General features: G+C 44.8%; 2 protein-coding genes across 6 annotated transcripts; both read left to right on the top strand.

The window, feature by feature from the left end:
- The first annotated feature begins 514 nt into the window (after window positions 1–514).
- Window positions 515–11,769, top strand: LOC148653920 (uncharacterized). The gene is made up of 7 exons (XM_088597012.1): window positions 515–706; window positions 1,586–1,697; window positions 3,662–3,865; window positions 4,566–4,695; window positions 6,355–6,467; window positions 8,661–8,850; window positions 10,607–11,769. The coding sequence occupies exons 1-7, from the start codon at window positions 535–537 to the stop codon at window positions 10,715–10,717; spliced, it is 1,032 nt and encodes a 343-aa protein (XP_088453138.1). The 5' UTR covers window positions 515–534; the 3' UTR covers window positions 10,718–11,769.
- A 1,511-nt stretch (window positions 11,770–13,280) lies between these two features.
- znf711 (ZFX family zinc finger ZNF711) lies at window positions 13,281–23,746 on the top strand. Of its 5 annotated transcripts, none has more exons than XM_088597009.1 (9): window positions 13,281–13,445; window positions 16,709–16,788; window positions 17,250–17,348; window positions 17,474–17,968; window positions 18,291–18,446; window positions 18,830–18,964; window positions 19,213–19,350; window positions 19,916–20,059; window positions 20,395–23,746. In XM_088597009.1, exons 3-9 carry the CDS (start codon window positions 17,270–17,272, stop codon window positions 21,567–21,569), a joined length of 2,322 nt encoding a protein of 773 aa, XP_088453135.1. In that variant the 5' UTR covers window positions 13,281–13,445; window positions 16,709–16,788; window positions 17,250–17,269; the 3' UTR covers window positions 21,570–23,746. The 5 variants fall into 5 exon arrangements, with proteins under 5 accessions (XP_088453135.1, XP_088453134.1, XP_088453131.1 ...); XM_088597008.1 differs by having other exon boundaries at window positions 13,282–13,445; window positions 17,477–17,968; window positions 18,827–18,964; XM_088597005.1 differs by having other exon boundaries at window positions 13,283–13,445; window positions 18,827–18,964.
- The last annotated feature ends 1,974 nt before the right edge of the window (window positions 23,747–25,720 follow it).

The raw sequence follows: 25,720 nt of genomic DNA, 5'->3' as shown, positions 1-25,720 counted from the left end.
CTCAGGTGGACTCTCGGGGGGGGGGGTGGGATTCGGGAATCTGTGAGCTCCGGGATCCCCCAGATTCTGGGTTCTCCCCACTGGCTCCTCTGCCAAGCGGAGGCCCCATGTGTTCGGACTTGCGGTTTGTCTGGTGCCGAGCTGGACTACTGCTGCAAGAAAGTCATCTTCAGGGTAAACCTCGCCTGACGTCTCACCACAGCCTACACCCGGCTCACCTTCCCCGTGAGTGGCTGAGCAATCGATTGTTTCTGCAAGGATTTGCGAGGTGACGGATGTATCAATGCCTAAGGCTTCGTGTTTGAAACGCCACCTGTTATCTTAAGGACTGGAAGGAGGGCAATATGCAGGTGTGCTCTGGAGCATCAGAGAAGAGAGGAGAATCTGGAAACAGATACAGAAGGCAAGGAAGCAAAAATGGATTTTTAACTGTCAGAAACACAAGAAAAATGGAATTACAATAAAGGTTAATAATTGTCAGCACATTCAGAGCTGGGAAACAGGTGATCTTTGCCCCTGGAGCTGATCTAGTGCATGTATGTCTGTGTGTGTGAGTGCACGTGTGGGGATCTAGCTGGACACTTCTTGTCAGAGGCAGAGGGCGCCATCAGGGCAGGAGGAGACATGGCTTGGTGCTTCGTGCTGGGATTCGTCCTGCTGCTGAGCTCTTCTTCCTTCGGAAACAGCACCACCGCCGCACCAGACGGTAAGGAAACCCGCTGCTTTCTCTATAACTGGCCACAGCTTTCAGGGGGAGTAAAACCAGATCAAACGACAAAGACCTACTTTTATTTTTGTGTAGAGCTGTCTTTTTGGAAATGTAGGATCGTGCTGGATGACACTGATCCTTTTATAACTTATACCATATACCATATATATACCATATACCGTATATACCATAGTAAAAGCAGATTGAGGTACTAACATACAGTACAGCACTTAATGTATGATCAAACATGACACAGACACAGGAGGTGAAAACATTATTTACAGTAGTTATAGTACATCTATATAAATGCAGCGGTGATTGTAGGCACCTTCATTTACAGTTGGTTTTTGTCACATCTTTTAAAAAGATGGTTTGATTGCTTTTCTGAGACCATTCTCTGTAGCCAGCTGGGTAGCTTGAATGAGTTTGTTTTCTCTGCAGAAACGTCGCAGAAAACAAAGATGCTCATTCCAGATGTTAAAGTGGCAATTGCGCCTATTCCGAATGAATGATCACTCATTGTACTTGCTGGAGATGTGGGTTATTATCTGAATTATTTGTGGGTTTTATTCAATGAGCTCTACAAAACGGGTGGATGCAGGCCTTGTTTAAAAATAAAACCATCTGCTTGCACAGGTGATCAGAGCTCATCCAGGCAGAAAAATAACATCCAAAGACAGGGAGAGCTCCTTCTTTCACCTGGAAAGTCCCTCGTGCACAAGTTTTCCTTGAAGGAAAACATAAGAAACTTCCAACGGGTTTGTCAGGAGTGTAAGATGCTTTTCCGAAAGCTCCAGGCTTCAAACCGAAAATGGGACACACTCTCTTTTTCTTCCTGCTCACTCACCTTCCATTGTGTCTGGGATCTGTTTTCAGTGTTCTGCGGATCTGTGGAGGACTTCAACGGATGCAAAAACGCTTTGCTGTATACGGGGTGTGTGGGCGACCGAGGGAAGTGTTCCTGTAAGGATCACAAGCCCTTCTGCAGGTAAGAGTTCAGGTGCAGCATGACCTGGCCAGGAAGAGTGTACAGAGCACCACAGACCCCGACCCCCCCCAGCATGTGACCAGGCTGCATGGCTCCCAGCACTGGTCCTGATGGGAGGGTGTGAGGAGGGGGTCTGTGTGTTCTCTAGCTTTTGTTCCACCTAAATTCTTATTTTCTAGTCGATTTGGGTGGGTTTTCCATCTAAAACTGTCCAAAACAGCTCCTAAATACACAAGAGGGATTTGTGATCAATGGTATCAGCCCCGTACTGTACCTCGCTCCTTCATAGCTTCAGAGCTGCTCCTCCCTGCTCAACTGCAATGGAAACCGGCAGACACAGGGCGCCCCCTGGTGCTAGGGTTTGGGAAACACTAGAAAGATGTCACCCGCTGCAGAAAGCCCTGTCTACGGACCAAAACTGTACACTTTCATTTAAAAGCTCACTCAAAACCCACCTGTTCAGTGAGTGAGCATGCCTAGGCTGCAGAGGAACCAGTTAAAGGTTGATTCCCTGCTGAAAAGAGAAAAAAAGAAACGTTTCAGCTGTGGAGCCTTCTTCGGGTGGGACGTCTCTCCTTTCTTCTCTATTCAGCCTAGAATCAATCTTTAACTCGTTCCATTGCAGTCTACGCCTGCTTGGGCGGCTCCCGACTCGAACTATATCTTAGGATATTGTGCTGCTCTAAATCTCTGTGTATTTTATTGTATCACTTGTTGTAAACTGTGTTTCAGATCAGTATTGTACAATAACCTTTGCACCATGTATTTTTTTTTTAAACTGAAAGAACTATTCCATGATTTACTCCTGCTTCCATTACTCTCTGTTGTATTGGTGGTGCCCTTCCGGTGCAATGTCCTAATGGCGTCTCTGAGAACACAACAGCCTGAGTCCGGCTGGAAAAGAGACGAGACCCTCTAGCCAGCGATCTTTATTTGCTCTGTGGATCTTTGTGGTCCGGCTGTTTCTAGAAGAAAGTGAGGATGTCAGCTCCAAAAATGTAACTTGATATCTTGTTCCAGATTTCTATAATTTCTGTAAAATTCTTTATTTCTATCATTTTTATAGTTATTACAGAGTCCTGTAATTCCTAAGATTATCCCAGATACCCATGATTCCTATAATAATTCCTAAGATTATTCCGTATTTATAGCATTCCTTATTTTATTCTAGATTTCCACAAGTTCAATGGTCATTTATCATCTTAATCTAGATGAATCTTGATCGTTTCATATTTCACATAATTTCATATTCCTATAATCCAAAAGCTCATTCCAGATACCCGTGATTTCTATAATTATTTCCAATATTATTTTCCAGATTCCTATAATAATGTCTAAGTCGTCTCCAGCAAAAGTGGTTCCTAAATGATGGAATAACAGCGAAGGGAATACAGCAGCTCTTCGCCGTGCCCCGGGCACAGCAACGTCTCAATCCTGTTCTCTTGTGTGTGAAACACACACGCAGACATTAGATCATCGCAGGGGGACCTTGGCCTCCTGGAACGTGTATAAAACAGCATGCGAAAGAAAAAAACGACACGGTTGTGGCCTCAAGCTCGTAAGGCTCTAAAAGCTCTGGTGCTGGCACGGGGCCGTGACGTCCGCTGACGGGTTTGCTCGGCCGTGAGCTCGTCTTTTCTCAAACGGCCAATCGTCCCGGACTTGCCTCTTAGCGGACAAAATAGGAGTATAGGCTTTGACAATGTTCATTAAGAAAATGTATCGAAAGGGGGTAGGTGCAGTGTATCTGAACTGGGAGTGTGGAACTCGCTTCCCGGGCCATGTGGCTGAAGCCCGGACCCTGGTTGCTGGCTTCCCTCAGGGTCGAAGATCTTCGGATCAATGAGCTGCTCACTCCAAGCGGGAGGGGGGGACCCCCGCTCTCGTTTCTAGCCTCTCTTACGCAGTGTGAATCACTGAAAGAAAGACCCCTCTCTGCGTGTTTCCTGCCTGCCCCTCCGCAGATGCAACAACTACAGACAGGGAAGTGTCGACTACTGGTACCTGGGAACGGGCTGTGAGCAGGAGTGGAGCACCACCACCCTAATCCTGGTGGCTACCCTGCCTGGCCTGTGCCTGGCGCTGCTGGTGGGACTGGCGGTCCAGTGCGTGTACTACTGGCGGCTGTGTGAGAGAGCCCCAAAGAGCCCAGAGGCAGAGGAGGAGAGGTGAGTGCTGAGGACCAGCAGGCTAAATCAGAGAGATGGCAAAACAGGGCCGTCAACATAATTATTTTTTATTTTCTGCGGCTGTGCTTGACTAATGCGCTGAGCATTAATACGCAGATCACAGTTCAGTCCCGGTCAGTTTATTTGTCAGATGCGCAAGTGCAATGAAGTGCTTATTCGCAGGTGTGCTCCAATACAAAGACCTTAAAGGAATCACCAAAAACATAAACACACAACAGAAGCAGCAACAACAAAAAGTTCAATAACATTCAATTAAAAAAAAAAACATCAGTGTGAGCCGATCCGTAGAGGTAGAGATCAGTAATCTGTAAGCCTGTGGAAAGAAACTGTCTCTGAATCTGGAAGTTCGTGCCTTTATGCTCCTATAATGCTTATGGGGAAATGGGGGAGAAGAGTGAGAAACCAGTACGATTGGTATCCTTAGCGATACTTCCAGCCTTCCTGGACAGTAAAATGGCCAAAGGTCACAGGTCAAATTAACTTTTGTTATTTTCATATACTACAAAGATTGTGACACATCACCTTTTCCCACACACACACACAAATAAATAGGCATGTTTCCATAGTGAGGTGCATTCTGGGGGTTATGGAATATGCTCCACTGTGGTATTTGTGCGTTTCTGCTGCAAAGCGCTCAGCGTTTCCCTGCTTTGGTTTGTTTCTCCCCTGTTCCCTCTAGGCAAAGCAAAGGACCCAGACTGTCCACGAGCCTCCCAGCCAGGCCCGTAGCCGTGAATCCGTACTCCAATCCCGCCTTCGACCCTGAGCCGGAACGTTCTCACTGGCAGCATGGGCAGCCCTGGAGGGCGGTAGGAAACAGGCTGAGCCAAGACACTGTTTTCTGGAGGGCGGGGGGGGGGGGTTGATCAGGACTGGGATTAGGCTCAGAGATGAGTGGATGTGGGTGAAGTCTATGTGCTCCCACTGGCTAAGTGCCCCCGTACCATCTGATGCGTGCTGGACAGTTCTGGGCTGATAATACTTTCTGATACAACATGCAGGTCTCACACTTGTATAGAGCGATCCGTTTCCCAGTGAAAGGTGGGTCAAAATGAGTCGATACGATGGCGCACAAGCTGTAGGCTGCGAATGCGAAGTCATACAGCCCATATGGTTGTTAGTAACTAACTGATCCCAGGATCTCATGCAGTTGTTTCTGGAACTGTGTGGACCTGACAGTCCACCCACTGGAAACAGTGAAACAGGGTATCGGCTTCAACAGCATGACTGGGCAGCTTGTTCAACACTCCCACTACTCTTTGTGTAAATAAGTGCCTCCTGTTCTCAGTTTTAAATGTAGTTTCCACTTGTGCCTTCCCTTGTCCAATCTGTACTCTAAGTCTGAACATGAAACAGTTGAGTAAGAACATTAGTTTATTTTTACTCTGTGCATCCCTGATCATTTTACCGGATCTGATAGAAAACGTAAGACACACATTAAAACACACAAATTGATATCATTTTCTGTGAGGGTCATAGCAGGATCAGTCAGGAGTGTGAAATCTACCGCATAAGTTCACATAGACATGACTTCATGGTTGTCAAAGAGTAGGTTTCTAGCCAGTACACTTACACTGGAGTCCACTAGAGGACACTATTGGACAGAAAATGTAAAAAAAAAGATTAGATTACTGGAATACTGCTGCTGCAGTGTTTGCGGTGGTTCTAGCAGTGCTGAAGTACTCGCTATACTGTGCATGACTGGCCTCCAGCTGGAGTGTATAAGAACACAAGTAAGGGTTCAATCAGAGGAGGTGTTCCACCCCACCTTGCTTAGTTGGTTATAATAAAATAGCATCTTACTGATCCAGGGATCTTATTCCGCTGTATCCTGGAGGATAATAATAATAATTAATAATTGCTTACACTTATATAGCGCTTTTCTGGACACTCCACTCAAAGCGCTTTACAGGTAATGGGGACTCCCCTCCACCACCGCCAATATGCAGCATCCACCTGGATGATGCGACGGCAGCCATAGTGCGCCAGAACGCTCACCACACATCAGCTATCAGTGGGGAGGAGAGCAGAGTAATGTAGCCAATTCATAGAGGGGGATTATTAGGAGGCCATGATTGATAAGGGCCAATGGAAATTTGGCCAAGACGCCGGGGTTACACCCCTACTCTTTTCGAGAAACGCCCTGGGATTTTTAACGACCACAGAGAGTCAGGACCTCGGTTTTACGTCTCATCCGAAGGACGGATTGAAGGGGATTTGTAGGTTCTGCTAGGCCAGGCAGTCAGTTTCATGCCCCGGCAATCCTTTGTGTAAAGAAGTGCTTCCTGATTTCTGCTTCACATTGTCTCCCTTGAGCCCCTGGGTCTTGTTTCATCTTTGTTCCGACGTTCTCAGGATCCTGCTGCAGTGTTGCTGGAAATCTCAACTCCTTTCGTTTTGAGGGTTGAAGATGCCAAGGTCTAAGGCTCCGACAGGGCCCGTCCGTTAACCTTTCCTCTCCCTTCCAGAGTATCCAACGGCCACAGGCTACACACCTGCACCCCCCCCTTCCAGATAATCGGCCACCACTGGCCCCCAGGGGAGAGCTCCCCCCAGTTCGCGGCCAGGGCTGGCCAAGGAGGTGAGGGGGCGGTGCTGAGGAATTCATCACGCAGCCGCATTCCGACCCTTCAGCCACATACAGCAACGCTGTGGTTGCCGTGCCTCTCCAAGGCTTTTCAGATGGAAAAACAACTCTCCAATAAGACTTAGACATGGAAAAAATAGAGCACCACTTACAGTGCCTTGCGAAAGTATTCGGCCCCCTTGAACTTTTCAACCTTTTGCCACATTTCAGGCTTCAAACATAAAGATATAATTTTTTTATTTTATGTGAAGAATCACCAACAAGTGGGACACAATTGTGAAGTGGAACGAAATCTATTGGATTTCTGAAACTTTTTTAACTAATAAAAAAATGAAAAGTGGGGCGTGCAAAATTATTCGGCCCCCTTGCGTTAATACTTTGTAGAGCCACCTTTTGCTGCGATTACAGCTGCAAGTCGCTTGGGGTATGTCTCTATCGGTTTTGCACATCGAGAGACTGAAATTCTTGCCCATTCTTCCTTGCAAAACAGCTCGAGCTCAGTGAGGTTGGATGGAGAGCGTTTGTGAACAGCAGTTTTCAGCTCTTTCCACAGATTCTCGATTGGATTCAGGTCTGGACTTTGACTTGGCCATTCAAACACCTGGATACGTTTATTTGTGAACCATTCCTTTGTAGATTTTGCTGTATGTTTGGGATCATTGTCTTGTTGGAAGATAAATCTCCGTCCCAGTTTCAGGTCTTTTGCAGACTCCAACAGGTTTTCATCCAGAATGGTCCTGTATTTGGCTGCATCCATCTTCCCCTCAATTTTAACCATCTTCCCTGTCCCTGCTGAAGAAAAGCAGGCCCAAACCATGATGCTGCCACCACCATGTTTGACAGTGGGGATGGTGTGTTGAGGGTGATGAGCTGTGTTGCTTTTACGCCAAACATATCGTTTTGCATTGTGGCCAAAAAGTTCGATTTTGGTTTCATCTGACCAGAGCACCTTCTTCCACATGTTTGGGGTGTCTCCCAGGTGGCTTGTGGCAAACTTTAGACGAGACTTTTTATGGATATCTTTGAGAAATGGCTTTCTTCTTGCCACTCTTCCATAAAGGCCAGATTTGTGCAGTGTAAGACTGATTGTTGTCCTATGGACAGACTCTCCCACCTCAGCTGTAGTTCTCTGCAGTTCATCCAGAGTGATCATGGGCCTCTTGGCTGCATCTCTGATCAGTCTTCTCCTTGTCTGAGCTGAAAGTTTAGAGGGACGGCCAGGTCTTGGTAGATTTGCAGTGGTCTGATACTCCTTCCATTTCAAGATGATCGCTTGCACAGTGCTCCTTGGGATGTTTGAAGCTTGGGAAATCTTTTTGTATCCAAATCCGGCTTTAAACTTCTCCACAACAGTATTACGGACCTGCCTGGTGTGTTCCTTGGTCTTCATGACGCTCTCTGCGCTTTCAACAGAACCTTGAGACTATCACAGAGCAGGTGCATTTATACAGAGACTTGATTACACACAGGTGGATTCTATTTATCACCATCAGTCATTTAGGACAACATTGGATCATTCAGAGATCCTCGCTGAACTTCTGGAGTGAGTTTGCTGCACTGAAGGTAAAGGGGCCGAATAATTTTGCACGCCCCACTTTTCATTTTTTTATTAGTTAAAAAAGTTTCAAAAATCCAATAGATTTCGTTCCACTTCACAATTGTGTCCCACTTGTTGGTGATTCTTCACATAAAATAAAAAATTTATATCTTTATGTTTGAAGCCTGAAATGTGGCAAAAGGTTGAAAAGTTCAAGGGGGCCGAATACTTTCGCAAGGCACTGTATATTGGTAGCAAACGGACACCTCAGAATTGTTTTGTGTACAGCATCAGTATCCACCATGTAGCCCGTACTGTTAGGCATGAATGTTACGCAGCGCCATCTCTTGTAAAAGATGCTATATGGTCATTTGTATAGTGTATTGCTCATTGACTTGTGAGAATTCAGCTGTCTGAAGCCTCTCCAGAGGACAAAATGGTCCTCACGCAAAATGAATTTATTTTCAACAGGCACAGACCAGGAGCTGTTGAACGTTCCCACGTTCAGCTATGTGATGGCTGGATGTTTTTAAACTGGGGCAATTAACCATTAGTTGAATGGCTCCCAAGGCGGGCAGCAGCTGATCCGAATGCAGGGGCAGTTTGGGAAGCCGCACGTTCTGCTGCTGACTGTTCTCCTGCGGTTCCAGCTACCTGCCCCACCGGACCCAGGACCGGACCCAAGACCAGGTTCCGACGCAGGGCCAGTTCTCCCATCCTCAGTTTCCTAGTGGCGCACCTCCGGTCCGGAGGGACCCCCGGGAGAACCTGTCTGACGGATCTGACGAGGACACGACCTACGAGTCCGCACTGCCCTCTCCCGGACACAGAGCAATACCGGTGGGTGTGGCCCAGCTTCTTTACAGCACATCGGCCAGCTGTTCCGCTCAAGTGAGCACAGAGATCCAAGCACAGAACCCGCAAGGAAGATGAAGTGCAAGGCGGGCGCTTTGTGTCGCTGTCTTACGCAGTCTTTATTGTCTTGGCGGCTGTTCATGATGTTTATTGTCATAGATGAACATGCGGCTGTTCATCTATGAATCGGCTTCATCACTCTGCTCTCCTCCCCACTGAGAGCTGGTGTGTGGGGAGCGTTCTGGCGCACTATGGCTGCTGTCGCATCATCCAGGTGGGGCTGCACACTGGTGGTGGTGGAGGGGAGTCCCCATCACCTGTAAAGCTCTTTGAGTGGAGTGTCCAAAAAAGCGCTATATAAGTGTAAGCAATTATTATCATTATTATAATTAAGCAATTATTCAAGGCAGGGAACTCCTTACACGACTCGGTGCTCTTAATGAACATCATTGAAAAAACCCACCACAAAATATGAAGTGGCATGCTGTCATGACAGTGAGGCGGTCGTAGTGACACACCTGATACTGGTTTAAAACTCAGCCGAGGAAGGTGAGACTTGGAACGGAGATTGTGAACGAAAAGGGATGTTGAAATGTGGAACGCACAATGTAATTTTGAATGAACTGGCCTATAAAAGAGCTGTTAGGGAAGCAGTAATGGAGAGTTTGGAAGCGTTAGAAAGACCCTTCTGTAATTTTTGTTTTTAAAATGTGAGATTGAACGATGTGTGCGCAATACATGTAGCAACCCAGGTGGCAGAGCGCAACTGTCTGGTGCCTCTTGATTTTTAGCACAATAAGGAAGTCGTAATCACTGATGTACATTAAAAAAAGCAGTGGTCCTAACACAGGTCCCTGCGGTACCCCACACACCACCACCCAGTCCAGGGGCCTGCACACTTGTCACATATGCTTGGCAACTGATCACGTGGCTTTCTGGTAATTACCCATGTGGCAAAAAATAGTTGGTAATTCCGGATTATTAAAAAAAAAATGATGAGAATAAGAAAACATTCAGCTAGCTGATTTATTTCTAAAGATCAATCTGTGGAATCAATCTCCATAGCAATGAAGCTTTGACTCTGAATAAGTGGCTCTGTGGCTCAGGATCTGCTCCTGTGGCTGGAAGGTTGCCGGTTCATATCCCGCAACTGGCAGAGGAATCCTACTCCGTTGGGCCCCTGAGCAAGGCCCTTAACCCCAACTGCTCCAGGGGTGCTATATACCCTGTGCTCTGACCCCTAGCTTCTCTCCCTGTCTGTGTGTCTCATGGAGAGCAAGCTGGGGTATGTGAAAAGACAAATTCCTAATACAAGAAAACAAATTGTATATGGCCAATAAAGTGATCTTATAAAAAACATTATAAAGACGTTTCATTGCCAGCAATTACTGCTGCACTAACTTTGATCAAACTTTGATTGATTGATTGAAAGAAAAGGCATCCCCTACATATATCTGTCTTTATGAGTACCTTTTCTTGTTATTTTTAATTAATGTAATTGACACTTTGTTCTAAGTTGACTTACATTGTTCCCATGTGTTCAGGTGGGTATTTTACCAGAGAAATTCAGGTGAAGTGCCTTGTCCAGGGTATAACAGCAGAGTCTGGCCTGGGATTCGAACCCACAACCCTGGAGTTACGAGTTGCCCGAATCAATATTGCTCTCTTCTTTGTGTTGTAGGGAAGACCCTGCTCTCTTTGTGTCGCTCTGACAGTGAGACGTGTTGGTTTTGTTTTGCAGAGAGGAGCTGTGCCTGTACTTCCTTACAGAAGTGCTGCCACACCTGCGTACCCCCAGTCAGACTACAACACACAGATGCAGGTGCCCAGGCCCCAGATCAGACAGCAGTAGGGTCCCCCAGAGAGAGGGGAGGTCGCTGCTTTTCGGCTTCTCCACGGTTGCACTAAGATGCACTTTCCCTTCCAAATCAGAATGACAGGACAAGCTGAAGCCTTCATGTTGGCAAGAGCTGTGGGCTGTGATGGAAAACACACCGATGACTCGTGAAATTCGGAAGATTTATTTTCTGGTTCAGAGAGAGTTAACTCCCCACTTCCTAACACACACACACATATTAGGTTTTCTGTCTTTGCGAGTGCTGGTGTGTGGCGTGCAGACTGGCGCACTCAGGCTGCCATCCCATTATCCAGGTGGTGGCTGCACATTGGTGGTGACAGTGGGATTCCCAATTACCTGTAAAACGCTTTGAGTGGAGTGTCGAGAAAAAAAGGGTTTTATAACTGTAAGGAATTAGTCGTAGTAGTAGTAGTAAGTCTAATTTATTATAAGTTTTAGACATTTAATATTGAGCAGTACACGCGTCTCCCGCCAAATCCATTACCAGACAGCTGTCTCTTCCCGGAGTGGGTGGGAGCCATTCAGAGCCTCTCCCGGAAAAATAGGGTGTGAGGGGGCACCCCCCCCCACGCTGGAGGGGTGGCCAGTCCACACACGCACAAAATGAACTTCTTTTTAACCTCATCTTTTTAGAGCCACGTGTTTAACTAAGGGATTAGTGTTCACTTAAACTAGATTAACGCCGAGCAGCAAATTCCAGACGTGTTAAGAATGCAAATTTGTTCTCAACGCACAAACCCGCCTAGACCCGACATTTAAGTAAGTCGAACAATTTCTTTCGAAGGCGGAGCTCTTTCTGGGAAGCTGTCCACGGCAATACAATTCCTTGCATCTCCCATTTCCTGGTCTTTATGCCATGTCAGATGTATTTAATAATACTGTACCTACTGTTTAGCCCTCAGCTGAAACTAAAAAAAAAAATGTTTGATATGTGGGATAATATGTTGTCTTAAATTGACATTTCATGTGTTGAAACTTTACAATAAATTGTGCAGTGCTTCTGTAGTATTTCACAAAGCCAATTAAAGAGGAGTGATTGATTTTCATTTCTGGCATATACTGTTTTCTGTGTTTTCACAAGCTCTCGCTCTCAGAGTGGAAGCTTAGCAGTGGCTTGAGAAAGCTGTCAAATGTCACAAGTGATGTTTTTCAAGCACCGATTGCATTAGGAGCCACTGATCCCCCACTAGGGTCATTGTTGGTTAAACAGTTCACTGTGTTGAGGACTGCGCGTTCTGTGGGGTGATATCGTTCTCTCTTGACTATTTCACAGATGTAAGGGCTTTCCTTGTCCCCAATAAAACCACAGATCTTAAATGGTCAGCATCAGTTCCTTCAGTTTGCTCTGCCTGGACTGGGGGAAGACAGAGCACTCCCTTCAGAGAAAACGGATTCATTTTCCTTGACATGTCACTTCAAAGCCAAGTTGTTTACCTTTCACCTTGCTGGTTAACCACACACGGGGACTTTTAAAAATGCACCTATCTGGCAAAAGAACATGTCCTCATTTTACCCTGAAAGCCGTGCCAAGATTGTCTGGGGGTGTCGTAAAAGCCTGGTTGCCTAGGAAACGTATTGAATTCCACAGCCTGTACTACACTCCCCTCCTGGCCCCGCCCCGGCCAACCCGAGCAGGACTACATTTCCCAGCATGCTTGCCTGCCTCTCAGCTCCCACCCGAGCATCTTTGACGTTTATCATTTACCCGACTATTAATTCACCGAGCCGTCTGCTTCATACGCCGCTCTATGTACTCCATAAATATGCTAAATTGTGTTAGGCTCTAGTAATTTTCTCAGTTACCGATTCATTGTAGCGATCGGCTATTTACTACACTCTTCGCTGCCTTTTTTTTTAAATGACATTTTTATATAAAAATTTCGCCAAATAGGAAAAACAACAACAAAAAATCGCTTAAAATAGTTTCTCGTTTGTATTGTTTACGGACCAGGTCTAGATCTCATTTCTAAAAATGTAATTCGCAGAAGTTAATTTAAATGGCTATTTAAAGAGGAGGTCTGTTTTTATGCTTTATGCAAAATCGAGATTTTGCGAGGTTTTTTTTTTCATTCCTAACGGGACAAAATATAGTTGCGGGCAAATTAAAACCAACAATTCTGTGTTATATTTATCCGTATCTAAAATATAAGCCCCAGGAGGATATGGACGTGGGTAGGCTGCAAGCGAACAGCCCACTAGGCTTTTAGAAATCATTTAATCAGAAATCAATAAAACCCGTCAGTGTTCCGAGCGCGCTCATGGCTGGGAAGGGGTTGAGCCACACACGCGCACCGACAGCACAGTCTTTCACCCGGCAGCATCAGCAAAGAGCAGGGCCGCCATTTTCCCCCGCTCCGTCTCTATGGCGAGGAGTCGCTCCTCTGCGCTGCTGCCCTGCAGCGTCTAACCCAGAAAAGAGCACGGGAGCCGCTCACTCGAGTGACGTAAACAGACGGGGATCTGCGGCGGAGGAGGCCGCGCGCGCTGTGTGTGCTTCCCCCCCCCCCACACCACCACCACCTCCTCCTCCTCCCCCCCTCCCTCCCCTCTTCTCTCCCGTCAGCGCGCAGCCTGATTGGTCCAGGCCTGGGAAAGAGAGTTCGAGAATCCAGAATGTGCAGGCCTCGGAGTCCGCGCGGCGGAAAAAAATAGCAAAACAGTCCCGAGACAAAGGGGAGAAGGGAGAAAACCTTCCTCGAGGCCGAACGGAGGGAATTCGAAGGCAGGTAAAGGGGGTCTGCGCGAGGGGAAACCGTTGAGGGAGCCGGCGGCGGGGCGGCCGGGGCCCAGTCGGCGCGGCCTGGGGCCTCGCTCATCCCACTCGCTAAGCCGCACAACAAAGGCGGCAGCGGCCTGAGCCTCGCCCGCGTCTTTTTCCCCGCCGCGGCGCCGAACCTGCGGCCCCGAGTGCGATAGATGCGACGTGCGTCGCGGGGAGCGCCCAGAAAGCCGTGCCGGCGGTTTCAAAACGCGAAGGTAAACGTTTCAGGCGCGCCGAGAGGAATCGGGGTTCTGCTTCAGGAGGAGGAGGAGGAGGAGGTAGAAAATGGCGGAAAACAAAATGTCGGCTGTCTGTCTGTCGCAGAGCGGCTTCGTCTGCATTGAGGTCGCCTTTCACGTTCACGTCTCAGAAAGCACCGGTGTTGGGGGGATTCTCGTGAAATAAAGTTGAAAGAGACCCGAATCGCGACTTCATAAGGGCCCTGTACTTGTGGCTTTGCAGGGTGTAGCGACGTGCTCTGTGCACTAACGATCTAGTGTCTGGTGGCAGCCCGCCTGCAGATAATTAGCGAAGGGAACCCGCCATGTTTTTCTGTCTGCAGCGGGGAGCTGTGGGCAGCCAGACTGACAGGGGCAGAGCAGAAGGGCAGTGTGTGCGATATGAGAACTGTATGAAGTCTGATTAATAGGCATATTCATGCGTTTCAATAAAAAAAATAAGCCCTTCCATTTATTAGCGCAGTTAAATACATTTTTTTTCGTGAATGTGCAACATCAGTGTATTGTGATCTGTTTGCTGCTTTAAAAAAATACAAAACATACGAATGTTCTTGGCGTTTGCGTCAACCTCAGAGTTTATTCCAAATCCACGAGTGTCTTTTTTTAAAATATTTTCTGGGCAAACGATCGCACCTGCAAACTTGGGTGTAGGTGCGAATGCAAATCAGTGTGTTTAATCTGATGTAAGCCGTCTTTTCTGTATTCGTCTGATCATGCCTACTTGTATTGTCAGATGGATACAAAAAAAACTTGTTTCAACTTGACACATTTTAAACTTTGCACTTCTATTCTATGAATGAGTTTAGAAGGCGTGCATTTTCTGTTTTGGCGGTAGGCGCGCTAACCTGTGGTACACATGCTGCATTCTGTCAGTGCTGTTGCACTGCTTATGCATGGCTGCTATCGCATTTTAAGAACAAAGACCCGTGTATATTACTTGTCATGTTTTTAAATAAACCTATTAGCTTTTCAAATTGCACGGTTTTATATTCTATTTGGCTTAGCGGGCTTAACCACAGCGTGACTGGTGATGTTTTCCTTCTTGATGTTTGTTATGCTGCAGCAGTTAAAAACATTATTTCTGTCGCACATGTCCTTATTTGTCATTTCCACATTACGATGAGCAACCTTAAGACACACAGCTTAGGAGTTGTGAGCTTTCCGAACCGCAGTCTGCTTCTAAACTCGAAATATGAAACACCAGAGCAGTGATACATAACGTCCCCATGATTGCGTAAATTTGGTTATATTTGGGGGTTTCTTGATATTGTAATTAGTTGTATTTAAAAATCAATGTTTCTAAACACACTGGTGTGTTTTATATTTCCTGATTTTTTTTCTCTTTGTTACTTCTGTTGGAACCCCAGAAAAACTTGAAAACATGGTACAAGAAAAACATTAAATCTTATAATATTAATAAAGGGATAAATGGCTCTTATTGGTTCCGATTTAATATTTGAGCAGCATTTACTGCACTCCATTTATTTTGAGAATTGATTAATAGCAAAACTGACCTTAACGTACCTTTGTGGAGTGGTTTAGGAAGACAGACCCGAAAGCTACATTTACAGCTCAGTACTGTTACAAATAAAGTATTTCATCTTTCTGCCTTTAGCCCAATAACGTGATCTTTGATCATGTCCGTTTTGAAAATTGTCCAATCAGTGCAGTGAAAAAGACCACAATTTTAAACAGATCCCAAGACTTTGTTTTTAGAAAGGAACCCCAAATAAAATTGTGTTCGGTTTTTGTAAGAGACGTAATTGCCCATTTGTGGCAGATTGGAGTTGGAGTTTAAATCCTGTTGAACACTTTCTGTGAGAAGCCCCATAGGAAGGTAAATGGCTGCAAACTGGAAGGTATCAGGACTGAGATTATTGCATTAATACTCAGTCCTTTTCTTGCAGGACCAGTGTGTCTGCAAGTTTCTAGTCCAGCTGGCCTTGTAGTGACAGGCGTGAGCTAATTATTGGCTTAATTGGACCAGTTGATCAACTTCTTCTAGCTTATCAGGTACTGGTACATTAGATCAGAGATGTCCAACCCTGGTCCTGGAGAGGCCTGGTCCAGCAGGTTATGTTGGTCGCCAGTAACTAAAAGTAGGGATCAGTTTGATGGTGAACAAATAAACGGGTGATTTGCAAAATTAAGTTATTTTGAGATCACCTAGGTTTGACCAGCTCAAGGGCTTGCATTCCCTTAACTGTATAGGTAACATGCTTGATTCATCAGTAGTTCACAGGTGTTGCCATTCTTTAGAAATAGGTGATCTGTAAGAGTAACTGTTTGACGGACCCCTGCAGTAGGCTTCTCATGCTGTTCACTGGCAGGCTTGCCTCATTGGTGTGATCTGGTGCTCATCACATCACATCATCGTCGCGGAAAGGATGTCAGTCAGATGCGAGCACACTTCGCTTCATCTGGGTAGAGCTTCCCTAGGTGGAGGCCTAAATTGTCTTTTTAACACAGACAAAATATAATGGCCTTGTTTTCTAAGTACTTTATCACCATTGCCACCCTAGCACCTACAAGGATGGCTCACTACTGAAAGACCATGTAGAAATGTTTTTTTTTTTGGATTGATACAGTGATACCTGTTAACTTGTAACAAGTCACTTTATTTGGGGCTGTTTGCAGCTGAATACTAAGCCATGTAATTAGTTATTTTTCACATTTTCTGTGTGTAGAGATTGAATTGCTCCAGTATTATGTCTTGGAAGCCTACTGGCTGCTAGCAGAGCTGATCAGTTGGTGCCAGATAGAATACAGTTTTAACTGAGGTTAACACCATGTGCAGTGAAGTTTCTGTAAGCACGTGAGAGTAGCATGTTGGCTTTCTTAAAAACTGCACTTGAGTTTGTAACCTAAAAAGAAACCTCTTTGTTCCTTCCTGTGTGATCTTTCATCACTAGCTGGAACGGTTGTATACGTTCAGAATCTTTGACCAAGTGGCTTTGTTTAAACCAAGTCATTTCTTTCTCCTAGGTACCTACCTCCTTGAAGCAAGAAAAGAATCTGGCAAATATTTTTCTGTTTTGTTTGAGAACATTGCATCAAATGTGAAGGTAGGTTTGACATTTATTCTGAATTACATGCGGTGGTTGTGAATCCGATCATGGCACACGGACGGTGGCTTATTGGAACTCGGGCTTAAATTATTGATTGAGGATGAAATGTGACAGACGTAAGGTGACAAAGACTCAGCACCTCGGTTTATCTGTAGGATGGGGAGTCTTGGCTGATGCGTCTTGAATCAAAATCAAAACCAGTCTGGTTGAGAATGACACTTGGACCTGACTTTAGTGGTCAGGGCGTTCCTTGTGAGCAGTCAGCCCAATGTGAATTGGTAGTGTTCTTAATGAAGTAATGACATTTATATAACATAAACTGGGCAGCAATAACCAGGCAGCAGTGTAGTATCTCAGATTTGTTAGCGATGCTGAGTTACAGCGCAGACGTCAGTGGTTTCGTGTTTGGTAAAGACTGGAAGAAATGGAGCTTCTTGTCTTTTTCCTCTGCTCTGAAGCTTTTGGGATCTCAAAGAACATGGACCAAGGAGGAGGGGGGTTGGAGCTACAGTCGCAGGATTCGAAAATGCCTCACACAATGATAATGCAAGACTTCGGTAGGTATCCAAATGCAGAGCTAGATAATGACGCAAATGGGTACAAGCTCCAATTGGTCATTTTTCTGCAATTGAATTCTTAAGTATTTTTAAGAGAGGTTCACCTGGCTGATTTGTTCTCTCAGTAGCAGGCATGGGTGGTATGGCCCACATCGACGGAGACCACATCGTGGTGTCGGTGCCGGAGGCGGTGCTGGTGTCCGATGTGGTGACGGACGAGGGCATCACCCTGGAGCACGGGCTGGAGGCGGAAGTGGTGGAGGGCCCCGAGATCGGACAAGGCGACGTGGTGACCGCGGATGGCGTGATCGTCCCGGAGTCCGTGCTGGGGGCCGAGGTGGCCATCGAGGAGGCGCTGGATGCTGACCACCACGTGCTGACTACGGACCTTATTGCCGAGTCTGTCCGCGTGCCCGACCAGGTATTCGTGGCTGACCTCGTGTCCCATCAGGACGGCCACTTGGGCCACGAGATGGTGTCTGAGGAGGTCATGGTCACAAACTCGGACTCGGAGACCGTGATCCAGGCGCATGAGGGTGTTCCGGCCTCAACTGTCACCATAAAGACGGAGGACGATGAAGATGGCAAGAGCACCTCTGAGGACTACCTGATGATCTCCTGTGAGTGTCTTTACTTTATGACCAGGGCTGCTTGTCAGTGTGACCACTGCAACTTGTCAGTGATGGATTCATAAGTAGCTGACAATTGCTTTAACGCTTTCCTTTAAATGATGGTCCTTCCGAAGTATAGGACATGAAACGGGCATCTGCCATTCCTGTCCTCCTGCCCTGGCTATGTTTAGCATCTCTTTAGTTAGATGTAAGAATTTTTGTTTTTTAACTGCTTTGTTGGGATGAGACTAGGCAGCTGAGAGAGTTAAGTCTAGAAGTTGTTAGTTGATTCTGCATGTGTGTGGTTGACACGCCTGTTGTTTCTTGACAGTGGATGATGTGGGGGAAAAGCTGGACATAGGAAACACGCCCTTGAAGATCAGTACTGAGGTGACGCAGGACGATGGCTCGAAAGAAGATGGGTTTGGGTCAGAGGTCATAAAAGTGTACATTTTCAAGGCTGAAGCAGAAGATGATGTTGAAATAGGTGAGTCATTTGCATTTCACTGTGCTGTGCTGTATGTTTACTTGTAGGCTGCAGACAAAACAGGTGTGTGAATGACAGGGGTCAGAGGGATTAAAATAGATAGTTTTAGCTAAAAATAGTTTATAAAATGAATTTGTAGACATTTAATCTTTAAAATTTTATATTTTTTATGGCTGGCCTGTGACTGAAACTGATAAGTTTAATCTTGCATCCTTGTTGCAAGACATTTTATATGAAAAGAACCAATGTAGGTATAAATGTCTAGACAGTGTTTATTGTCTGATATTGAAAGAAGAAAGCTGGCCTAATACACAGCCAGTCCTACACTGTTTCTTGAGATGCAGTAAGGAGGTCTTGAGAACTGTTGTTGTTGCGTGAAGGAGGCACGGAGGTGGTGACTGAGAGCGATTTCCACAATGGCCATGCGGTGCTGGAGCCCGGCAGTGTGGGACGGCTGCCGAGGGAGAAGATGGTCTATATGGCAGTCAAGGACACCTCTCAGGAAGACGAAGATATCAGTGAGTATATTCTCAGTTCCCTTTGCCTCCCTGACATCATGCTTTTGATTTGCTTCATTTTGCTTTCCTTTTTGTCCCGGGTGATAAATATTCTGAATCTGTGCAGCCTAATTTAACAATTTAAAAGCCTAAGTCTGTATATAAAAAGAGAGGCTCTAGAAAGTCCATCGTGGTCCTGCTGAGTCCTTTAGAGGCTTAAACCCGAATGTCATGGGGGGGGTTCAGTTCCTGTTTCCATTCCTATCCAGATTGTGCAGAGATTGCAGATGAGGTTTATATGGAGGTGATTGTCGGAGAAGAGGAGGCTCCCGCTATGCAGGAGACTCAGCTGGATGATTCTACGGTTAACAAGACGTTTGTTCCTGTGGCATGGGCAGCTGCATATGGTAAATATATTTGCAATCTGATACCTCAGGATTAATTAATTTAATTGTTTCTTTTACATACCAGACCAAAGCCCTGTAAGATGTCTTATTTTTTCCTGCAAATCTTAGCACACAGGAAAGTTTGCTGTGAAGAGGAGATGTTTAAATTACGATCTTTGAAATGAATGTCCTAATGCTTTCCTGATGAGTTTGGTATTGCTATTTGCTGTTTTTATTGGCTAGCTTTAAAAAAGAAACATTTATTGTGAAGGGTAGGTATAAGACGTTTGTACAAGTACCAAGATAATTTACAATGCTTCAGATTCAAGATAGTCAGCAGGAAATTCCAGTATAGCCTATGTGCAAAGCAAAACTAGTTGGACAATATGTAAGCTAATGGAAAGGGTAACTTTGTTTAATTTATTTCTGATATTGTTATGAAATTGGTTCTGACATATTGGAAGATGTATTGCTAGACTCCATTGATCTAGTTCTCACACGTAGTTAAAATAAAACACCAAGGAATAAGATTGTCTTAGGTCTGTTTCGGAACAGGTTTTTCCACTTTATTCTCTCTCCTGACCAGGTAACAACCTTGACACCAGGTTAGAGAACAAGAATGGAGCAGCCACTCAGTACTTGCAGATTAGCGATAGCATCAGCACCAGCAGGGCACTCAAGCAAAAGGCCAAGAAGAAGAAGAGGGGAGAGACACGACAGTGCCAGACCGGTAAGGGTCCTTCCAAGCTCCGAACTGTTGAATTCTGTGCAAGCCTTGTGCTTTGTTTTACATAAAGCAGTTAGCTGAGCAGTCCTTGTGATGAAGAGCTTGAGGGGTAGTTTTGTTGTAATGTTTCTTACTGGTTCAGTGTGATATGACACCAACGTGTCTTAAAGTCCCGTTAGGCATTCGATCGTGTAACAGCCGAAATAGCACTGCTGTGATGTTTGATTGGTAGGCTTTGGCAATGTGCATTTTTTGCACCCTGAACAAAGCCTTACTCTTTGATAACATTGTGGACTGTTTTACAGTTGTTACACTGTCCACTACCTCTTCTTCCTCAGCGGTGATCATTGGTCCGGATGGGCAGCCTCTGACCGTCTACCCCTGTCACATCTGCGGGAAGAAGTTCAAGTCGAGGGGTTTCTTGAAGCGGCACATGAAGAACCATCCAGACCACATGTTCAAGAAAAAGTACCAGTGCACAGACTGTGACTTCACCACCAACAAGAAGGCCAGCTTCCACAACCACCTGGAGAGCCACAAGCTGATCATCAAAAGCGAGAAGATCCACGAGTTCACCGAGTACACGCGCCGCTACCGCGAGGCCAGCCCCCTGAGCTCCAACAAGCTCATCTTGCGCGACAAGGAGCCCAAGCTGCACAAGTGCAAGTACTGCGACTACGAGACGGCTGAGCAGGGCCTGCTCAACCGCCACTTACTGGCCGTCCACAGCAAGAACTTTGCCCACGTGTGCGTAGAGTGTGCCAAGGGCTTCCGGCACCCCTCGGAGCTGAAGAAGCACATGAGGACCCACACGGGCGAGAAGCCGTACCAGTGCCAGCACTGCGAGTTCCGCTGTGCTGACCAGTCCAACCTAAAGACTCACATCAAGAGCAAGCACGGCACGGACCTGCCCTACAAGTGCGGCCACTGCCCGCAGGCCTTTGCCGACGACAAGGAGCTGCAGAAACACACGGAGATCTTTCAGGGCCACAAGACTCACCAGTGCCCGCACTGTGACCACAAGAGCACCAACTCCAGCGACCTGAAGCGGCACATCATCTCGGTGCACACCAAAGACTTCCCGCACAAGTGCGAGGTGTGCGAGAAGGGCTTCCACCGGCCCTCGGAGCTCAAGAAGCACTCGGAGACTCACAAGGGCAAGAAGGTCCACCAGTGCAGGCACTGCGACTTCAAGATCTCCGACCCTTTCACGCTCAGCCGCCACATCCTGTCGGTCCACACCAAGGACCTGCCCTTCAAGTGCAAACGCTGCAAAAGGGGCTTCCGGCAGCAGAACGAACTCAAGAAGCACATGAAGACTCACAGTGGCCGGAAAGTGTACCAGTGCCAGTATTGCGAGTACAACACTACGGACGCATCAGGCTTTAAGCGGCATGTCATATCCATTCACACCAAGGACTACCCGCACCGCTGTGAATACTGCAAGAAGGGCTTCAGGAGGCCCTCAGAAAAGAACCAACATATAATGCGGCACCACAAAGACGTGATGTAATGTTGTGCATCCCCTTCCTGGCTCCCGGCGGCCCTTTCTGGATTTGGGATAAACTCGGGGGAGGGCGAGGGGGGGAAGGGGCGCGAAGTTTCTATGGTAAATGATGGTAAAATTTTAATTAAACGTTTTCCTTTTCAGTGCTGATTCACGCCTTTTCCGGGAATTGTAAAATGTAAAATAACGTCTTAAAACCGCAAAACTAAAAAAGAAAAGTATTAAAGAGTCAGCGAGGGGAGGGGTCGGGGCGAGGGTTGTGGGAGCTGTGTTTTTTTTTTTTTTCCAGTCCTTCGTTTTGATTTGCTGCAAAAGAATCACTTGTTAAAACATTCAGGGGTTCAAATAATGTCCCTTTTTTATTACACCTTGCGCATTTAATGCAAACGAGAAACAGAAAAATAATGCGTGAAGTTTAATTTGGGGAGTGGTGCTCATAGATGGTATGTCGGAGAACTTGTCAAATGGATTTCACTCTGGTCTTCGTTAGATTTTATATGGGGGAGTGCTGCTTTTGTCATCCGAAGTAAATGTGTTTTTTACATGCTAGGAAGTCTGTCTCTACCAGCCTTTGCACAACAAACTGTATCTGTTTAATATTCAGCAAGAAACCCAAGCAGTGTTCATGTGTCATATATGCAAATGTTCTGCTTGGGATCATCTTAAATTTGTAACACCATTTCAGATTCAACCTGTAGTTATAATCGAGTGAAACCCCCAGATATTTCCAGTAACTGGCAACAGGCTTCCACAGCATCTCAAGCAGGTTCCTAATCTTTCCTTTAGATACTCTCGTCCTGTGTGCTTACCTTCCTCCCCACCTGATTGTACAAGAAATGTTGCATACTGTCTCATTGCACTGGCTTAATTCCTAAGGACTACAATCAGCTCACTTGTGCAGATGTGCGACACACGGATTAAGCGATTGTTGAATTTGTTATGTATTAAAATGAATAAGACTTGAATGACTGAAGCTGACTTTTGGTATCTCAGATCCTGTTTACTCCCTCCAAAATCAAAATGTATCCACTTTCTCCATGTAATAGTACAATGTCAATTTATATGTGTGTGTATATATATATATTTTACATTGCACTATGTAACCGTTAATTTTCGGAAGTGGTAGGTCAGTCATGCCTTACACTAAAATTGCCTGTTGAATTTAATACTTTTTAATACACTGTGACACTGGATTATTCATCTTATTTTTTTACAAAATTTCCCCTAGCTCTTCAGAAACGAGTTGCTAGTTGTGAATATCTTATGTTATTCAACGGTGTCAGGAAAAGAAATTTGATTGGATCAACAAGATTATTTTTAATTTATTCGACAGTAGTGGGAGCAGGATTTGTGTTTTAAAGCAGTGACTAAAGCATAAAGAATTCTCAGTGGTACAGAAACTCAATCTGTTCAATGCTATCTGAATCGGTTTTGTTCCTTTTTAAATTAAATTCTGTAGTTCTGAGGTATTTAGAATCCCAGAACTTGCCTGTCATTGAGTGTTTTCAATTGCATACAGCCATTTCTTAGTGTCAGTACTTCAGACCAATTCAAACTTTTTGAAAGTCCCGGGTTTAGTGTGTGCTACCAGTCCACGATCAGCGCGTTAGTCAACTAAATGAGTGTTTACATTGTTGCCTCCTTTTGAAATTGCTTACCTTTAAGGAATTTCCCAGAAGTGTTTCTGTGTTGTTGCACAAATAATATGTTGTCTGTTTTATAGATATATATCTGTGTTCAGCATCTCATGTACTTTACATGTTCAGTTCTTAAAGGACCATTGTACTTAACATCAGTGGGATAGGACAGGGTCTGAACAGTTACTTGAACCCCTGAAATATTTGTATGTTTGCCCCCCAGTTTATTTCTATTAAAAGGAATCATATTCTTCCCTAAGTGAACCCTGTATTGCTGAAATATTAACTTCATATGAACATGAATAGCAGTGAGTGTACAAGCTGGTGTGCTGGCTCAAATGCAATTTTTTTCTAGATATTTTGTAACTGGTGTACATTTTACAATAAACTACAGATGGCCATAGAGTAACCCATTCAGCCATCTCTTGACTTTTATTTTAAATGGTCAAATCAGTGTTTTAATTTTAATTTTTTATTTTTTTGTGGTTGAGTGATGGCTGGCAAAGGAGTAACCCAAATAAATGTACATCATTTTTTTTAAAGAAATGTTCTGTTCATGTCCCTGGATTTCTTAACACATTTTGTGCAGAAATAGTTGATGAAAGAGGCCAGGAGGGGAGGTTTGTGGTGTGCACAGTAGAAAATGAATCATGGGATCAATAGTGGTTCAAAAATTGACTTACCAGGGTAGAGAACTGGATTTTAATTCAAAGGCGAGCCTCACCTGCTTCAAACCTGTTTACATGGTATGTTTTCTATTATAAAAATAATGGAAATGTGCCACTTGTTAATCTTTGTGAGTCATGAACAGTTCCTGTAGGTGCACTTTAGAATTCATTGTGCTGAATGAAATGCTGGATTTTAGCCCATATTTATCCTGCCAGAATCAGCAGTTTATAAAAATGAGACTGTTTTAAATGTACTGTTAGACTCTTCACCAAACCCCCCCCCCCCCCCCCCAACCGTGGTCATTCTCAAATATTGTTTTTTTGATCGTCAGGATGCCGTTTCTATCCTGATTTAAACGGCATTGAAAGATGCTGCAACCTTTTGAGATGTGATAGCACTGCTTTATAATTACTTATCTGTATGGAGGTAGTAAAGTACTGTATATAGTTACTGTAGTTTCTATTGCAACTTGTCGCCCCCTCTTCTTTAACTGTACTCCTCCCTTTTCTCCCTGTAAAAGGAACTGACCAGCTAAAATATTGATGCTATAATGTTTAAAGGAAAATAATGTTCACGAAAATTTATTTAGTGGAACTACAACTTTTTATCAAAAATGACTTCCGAATATGGAGGTACTCTTTCTTTAGTTTCTTTTCACAGATTTGCTGATATTGAAATATTTTGTCATGAGAAAAGCATGGGAGGGTGAATGTTTTTGGAAGACCCAACAAGCTACAGAATGCTGTAATATGAATAGTATAGAAATCAAGGAAATTTGGTTTAATGGAGAAAAAGCTTTCCAGTACTTCCAACCTTAAGACACTTAGTTGAGTTTGCGGTTATTTGCTTACATCTAATGAATACTCATTTTGTAAAGTTTCTCTTGCTGAGCTGAAAGTGTGCTGTGCCAGTAATTGGACAGTAGATGTCGGTAAGAGTCCATTTTAAAATCACATGGTAATAACACAGTGTGTTAGTGAAAAGTATGTCTGTTGACATGTAACATAGTTTTGTGTGATCTGTTAACTTCTCTACTTGCAGCTTTCATGCCTTGTTTTGTGGTGCATTTTTTTTAGCTAAAGTTGTAACGGCTAGGTTTTGTTAACGTTTAAAATGTTGCAGCACAACTAACGCGAGGTACTTTATTTTTTGAAGTTCCTCATTTAATGCACTGCTTCCTCCTACTCCTTGTGATTGTCTCCCAGTACATTCAAAGGAGTTAAAGCTGCACAAATGTACCGGACAGGAGTTAAGGACATAGAAGGTCATCCGAATGGTAGAATTAACGAACAAAAAACAGGAACCACTGATTATGACTTCTCATTTACATTTGTTTTACTGACTTTAAAATACCAGACTTCCCCGTTACACCACTGCGTTTTTTCATTCGAATATATACAGTATATTTTAGAAGAGAGTCCAGAATATGTCCCGGCTATTATGCACGAGTTAATGCTCTTAATTCCTCTTGAAAAACTTTTTGGTAATGCAGATTTTTCTGGGTCACCGAACTTCTTGTAACAACAGTAATGTAACAAAGTATTTATCTACTAAGTTAACATTGTAATGGTGTTGAATATATTAAAATCTTTTCTAAAAAAAGATTGGGGGTTAAGCGTTATCTATCGAGCCAGTCAGGTCTAGAGAATCACTGGATACTTGGCAAATTTTTTTATCTTTAGTTTGCATTTGTATTCTAACGCCTGCCCCCCTCCTCTCCTCAGTCTCTTGAAAGAATATATGCCATTGAAGTAAGTCTTAAGTACTTTGAAATCACGCGCTCTGATCATGTTTATCAAAACATTCTGAATTGCAGGGAATTCCTTGCTCTCTGCACGACTGAGACTATTT

This window comes from Lepisosteus platostomus, chromosome 10 (genome assembly GCF_059453375.1).
Source record: "Lepisosteus platostomus isolate fLepPlt1 chromosome 10, fLepPlt1.hap1, whole genome shotgun sequence".
Taxonomy (NCBI): Eukaryota; Metazoa; Chordata; class Actinopteri; order Semionotiformes; family Lepisosteidae; genus Lepisosteus; species Lepisosteus platostomus.
Note: the sequence above shows the minus strand (reverse complement) of the source record. Positions and strands in the feature narration are given on the sequence as shown.